General features: G+C 32.3%; 1 protein-coding gene across 1 annotated transcript; it reads left to right on the top strand.

The window, feature by feature from the left end:
- The first annotated feature begins 1,998 nt into the window (after positions 1-1,998).
- Positions 1,999-5,364, top strand: LOC114367581 (putative UPF0481 protein At3g02645). Its single transcript, XM_028324774.1, has 2 exons — positions 1,999-3,889; positions 5,093-5,364. Exons 1-2 carry the CDS (start codon positions 2,340-2,342, stop codon positions 5,136-5,138), a joined length of 1,596 nt encoding a protein of 531 aa, XP_028180575.1. The 5' UTR covers positions 1,999-2,339; the 3' UTR covers positions 5,139-5,364.
- The last annotated feature ends 299 nt before the right edge of the window (positions 5,365-5,663 follow it).

The following is a 5,663-nucleotide window of genomic DNA, read 5'->3' on the forward strand; positions in this document are numbered from 1 at the left end:
CTGTTCATACTACAGTGATTTCAAACAAATTCCCGGAAAACCACTGAAAGAGAGAGCACCAGAAACCCGTATTCTTATTAGCCAACCATAAGATGTGTTTTAGGTCTTTTGATAAATTAAATAATATTGTGATTATTATTTTGTATAATTTTTTTTCTCATTGAATATCTAATAAATAATAATTATATTTTTTATTTTTAATATTTTTTTAATACCTGATAAATTAGTGAATTTTAAATTTTATATTTACTTTTAGATTTTTTTTTCAAATAGTAAATGAAAAAAATATCCAAGAGCATACACAATTTAAGAATTTATTAAGAATAAAAAATATATTTTAACCGATTCAACAAATTTTAAGCATCTTTATCCCCACCTTTGAAGATTAAATCATTCCTAAGCAACCAGATTGACCAACCAATAGCTACCCCCAATACCATCCAACTTTTCCTTTGTTTCTTTGTGTATATCACTATATATACCTGACTGTGTTGGCAAAAATGAGGTATACATTAGCGGATAAGACAGACTCAGCCAAATCATGCATAACATTTCCTCTACACTTTGTAAGAGAATTCACATGTGAAAAAAGATATATATGCATGTCCAGAATTTTCTTTCTCCTGACCACAGAAACTACACATTACGTACGTCTTCCAAAAGACCACCTATGTTCCTTTTCTTGAGATTCTTTTTATTTAGTCTGTGTCATCTTTCATATAAATGCAATCACTTTTGATGGCGCAGGTATCTTCCAGGGCATCTTGAAAAAAACCAGCTTCTTCATGCTGTGCCTGTTGTTGCAAAACCTTCTTCCATATGATGGCGAAGGAACTAACAACCTTAATTTTTCAATACCTAAACTCTACAATATCCTACGTAATATTAACATAAGAAGTCAAATTGACTCAACTTGTTTGTGTTCACATGGTAGTTTTATTGTGATCCCTACACATTGTCATCTATAATTCTATATTCTGCGGGTACACCGCATTTCTCTCTTCATTTTCACATTTTAATTTGCTTTTATTTCCTCTATTTTCTTTCACTTTACAAAGTACGGCTGCTTATATAGTTATAATATAGATACAATTAAAATTATGTAAATATTTAAAATATTTTGTTAAAAAATATTTTAACACATAAATATGATAATATCATTTAATATTATCTTATAATGTGTAGATAATTTTATTTTTATGCTAACTATGATAATATAATGTTATATATATATATATATATATATATATATATAATATTTTATTATAATAATATATAACACATGCACGACGTAATAGTCTAAAACAAAAATAAATTGAAAAGGTAGGCGGAGAAAAATAATAATAAAAATGTACGGTCTAAATTTGATTAACACATATTTACTTAAATTTAAACTTATAACAAATTGAAAACATGTTAAATTAGTAGTACTATGTTATTTAAAAATAAAAAATTGTAGTTATAAAGTAACAACACTGGATGCAACATTATAATAGTGATTACTTTAAAAATGGAGCAACGATTTTGCTCTAATGACATCCTATATTTGGATCACCATTTCATTAATACTCCTCAAAATTACTTTTGATCCAAAAGAACATCCTTCTCCTAACGTATTTTTGCTCTCCCAAACGGTTATCCAAACAAAGTAGAAGCATTGATTAGGAAGCACCGATTAGTGGAACAAAACGTAATATTTTGTTCAGCTTATTTACAACATGTTATCCAATTTTAGTTTTCAGCACAGAAAACAGATATTGAGAATGAAAACAATTCTAAGCTGTTCTCATTTTTTGTTTGTTTTTAAAAGCAATAATAAAACAGTAGAAGTTTTGGAAACAGATTTTAAAAAGAAAAAACTTACCTAACAAGTTTGTTTATTTTTATTTTATTTTCTTTTTAGAAAACAGAAAACTGTTTTAATTTAAAAACATTAAACAAGCACACCCTTATTCTTTTCACAATGCCATTTCCTTTCAAAATTCCTACTTTCTTTTTCTTACTTTCCCTCACCTTGTATCTCTTATTCTTTATTGCTTGTTTCACGGGCCAAAGGACCTTCCTTGATTTTCTTTCCAAGACGTTTCCGTTTGATTTTCTCTTTTCTTTTATTGTTTATGCATGCTATGGCCTTGTCTCTTTTCTTTTCAAATTGAGTTTGTCATGCTCTCGGTTATTTATTGCAAGACAAAATTTCTTCTCACTTCTCAAGAATCTTATTTATCTAATTTAAAAGTGGACTTGAATTCCAAAACTTGACCCTCTGAAGGTGAAAAAGGATCAAGTCTTTCAGTTCAGACAACAAAACTAGCTAGTTCATTCTCTTATCCAACAATACAATGGCATGTGAAAAACTCATCAAATTTGCTTATCATAGGTTCAACACAAGAAAATTCAATGGCACTACCAACAGAATGAGCTCAAATTGGAGAAATCGTATGAAGAAAGAGTTGGAAAGTGGAAAAATTGCAAAACAAGAAGAAAGTCAACACCACCAATCTCACCCTGTTTGCATATACAGGGTTCCATCAAACATGCGCCAGGTCGAACCGAAAGCCTACAGACCCAACAACATCTCAATCGGTCCTTGTCACTACGGAGCACCTCAGTTAAAAAACATGGAAGATCTCAAGAAAAAGTTTTATCGCCGCCTCTTCCATCCGATGAACGATGAAAACGGCACCAAACTAGATGAGGCTTTTAAGTTCCTTGAGGAAAATGAAAACAAGGTACGAGGATGTTACATGGAGGACATCAAACTCAGCAGCGATGAGTTTCTACAAATGATGTTGGTGGATTCCTCTTTCGCGGTTCAGCTCTTGAGGAATCTATCCGCGTGTGAATTCGGACACATCCCTTGCCTTAGCAGCAAGTGGATGCTTCCCATGATTCGCCGCGAGATGATCATGCTTGAAAACCAGCTTCCAATATTTGTTTTGAGCAAGTTGTTCAATCTGACTAGTACTGATCCTTCTTCGCAACCATGTACGAGTCTCAAAACGCTCGCTCTTCGGTTCTTCTACCCTTTGTTACAAGTAGATCCAGAAAACTATCCTGAATGTGAGATAGCTGAGGAGTTAACAGAGCTTCACTTTCTCGATCTTCTTAGGTCGAGCATTAGGCCGAAACTCGAAGGACAAAAACCAAGAAGATCTCAGCATCACATGATTCGCTCTGTAACGGAACTTGTTGAAGCTGGTGTGAAGATCAAAGCGGATGGGAGCAAACAATTGCTTGACATAACTTTTGGGAAAAAATACAGTTGTCTAATTAGGGAACTCACTATTCCTCCTTTGTACATCAATGATCACAGAGGGACTGTGTTTCGTAACATAGTCGCGTTCGAGAATTGTCACAAGGGTTGCGAACCGGATGTAACAACTTATTTGTTTTTCTTCAATGGACTAATTAACTCTGCTGATGATGTCTCTCTTCTTCACTACAAAGGGGTGCTTAACCATTCTCTTGGCAACGACAACACCGTGTCCGAGTTGATCAACAACATTACCAAAGAAATTGTTCTCAGCAAAAGTGAGTCGTACTTGTACAAAGTGGTGAATGAAGCGAATTCGTACTATGGGTCCTGCTATGCGAGAATAAGAGCTTCTATAGTTCATCATTATTTAACTAGCTGGGTGGTGGGGGTTTCAACATTTTTTGCTGTGTTGGTGCTTTGCTTGACTATCATGCAGACCGTTTGTGGATTTGCAGATGCCTTGAAGGACTTGGAAAACAAAAGGTTTTTGTCTCTCCTTTACGATGCAGTTTGTTTCCCAGTTCGCGGTATTCCTACTACTGTCCATAAAAGAAGTGAAAGCGGTATTCCTACTCCTGTCCATAAAAGAAGTGAAAATAGTACATCTCAAGATGCTGCAACAAAATTTGAAAGGTAGATCCTGTTAGCAATTTTGAATCATATATATATCACATAATTGAATGAGTTAAGATTATTATATTATTAGTCAAAATATTAAATTAATCTAATCAATATAAAATTATGACTAAGGAATATATATTATGAAAGTAGATACCATTAGTGATATTATAATTTGATGAGGGGTCAAATTATAATTATCAAATTTGGGATAACTGATTACCGTTATCAATACAAGAGGTTATTATCCCGTTTGTAAGGATTCTCTACAAAGATCATAAAATCAATCTTAATCCTCATCAACCTTTCATCATTCCACTATGGCTAATCTAATACACCGTCACATTTAGTTTTCATCATGATTTTGAGTATGGGAACACAATGGAATTTTATTCATGTATATGGAGTAATTTCTCTCTACATGGGTAGAAATCATGTGGTTAGGATTGATGATTGGCTGTTAGAATCAAATTAGGTTGATTGATTGAATCTCAACATTTGGTATCAGAGCCACCCATACTTGATTCATGTATGATTTTGAAAATTTTATCTATTAAGGCGGCTGACATATTCTAAATTTTAAATGAAGTTAGATATTTTACATATTATTTTTTGATCTTACTGTAAATGCACAACTCATTTAAAGGTTACAGTGCATCATTAATATATACACGTAATTTTGTGCTCGCTCTTACTTTTAGAGGCCAATGCAGTACATTAAAATAATAATCATGGGCTTCTAAAATTTAAAATAAATAAAGTTAAAATAATTTACTCTAGAAATGTTTTAATTTTGGATTTGGTACATCAATGTTCAAAATTTGGCTATGGTATATCATTGTAATTGCTTAGCATTTAAATGAGCTAATTGAATCAAGATATCACCAAAGTGACCTATCTTGTGGAGATTGTTCATGAGAAATGTTAGCGTGTGTGATTATTTATATGAATGGTGATTGACCCAAAGAAAAGTTATCATCTAACTAAGTTACATACACACCTACGATGTTAAACATATGATAATTATGAGGTTTTGCATGTGAATGATAAATCACATCAAAAGATGGGTTTGTTATTTGATATGCTTTTATTATCAATGTTTGAACATCAAAAGACTTGATATTAATGGTGCACTATAAATCTTGAGATGAGATATATCATTATTTAAATGCATTGATGACTGTGAGCTTATTGTATTATTTGTTTTGATCTTTTCAGTTGTTACTTCTATATCTACTTATCTGAATTCGGTTTCAGTTCTTAATGGTATAAATTTTAAGGACTGGAAAGAGAATATGCAAATTGTTCTTGGATGCATGGATCTATGTTGGAGATGGTAAATCAATGGAGGTGGAAGCTATATGGAATTTTAGATTATTATTATGTACTGGTTTTTTTATTTGGATTTGAAAGACACTTTTGTTGTACCGTCATTTAGACAGAATTTGGTTTCAGTTTCTTATTTGGAAAAATTGGGTTATTTGTGTTCATTTGGAAACAATGTGTTTAGGTTGTCTTTTAATTCAGATATTATTGGAATGATTCACTCTTGGTGAATCCTTTAATGCAGAATTGCGTGGTACTAAGCGTAGAATTGATAATACAAACTCAGGAGCACTATGGCACAAGCGCTTAGGTCACATTTCTAAGAACAGAATTGAATGACTTGTGCCAAACGAAAGCTTGAATTTCATTGATTTCACAAGCTTTGATGTTTGTGTTGAATGCATTAAGGGTAAACAGACCAAAAGCAAGAAATTAGGTGCATATAGAGCTACAAACATCTTGG

This window comes from Glycine soja, chromosome 9 (assembly GCF_004193775.1).
Source record: "Glycine soja cultivar W05 chromosome 9, ASM419377v2, whole genome shotgun sequence".
In the NCBI taxonomy this organism is placed as follows: domain Eukaryota; kingdom Viridiplantae; phylum Streptophyta; class Magnoliopsida; order Fabales; family Fabaceae; genus Glycine; species Glycine soja.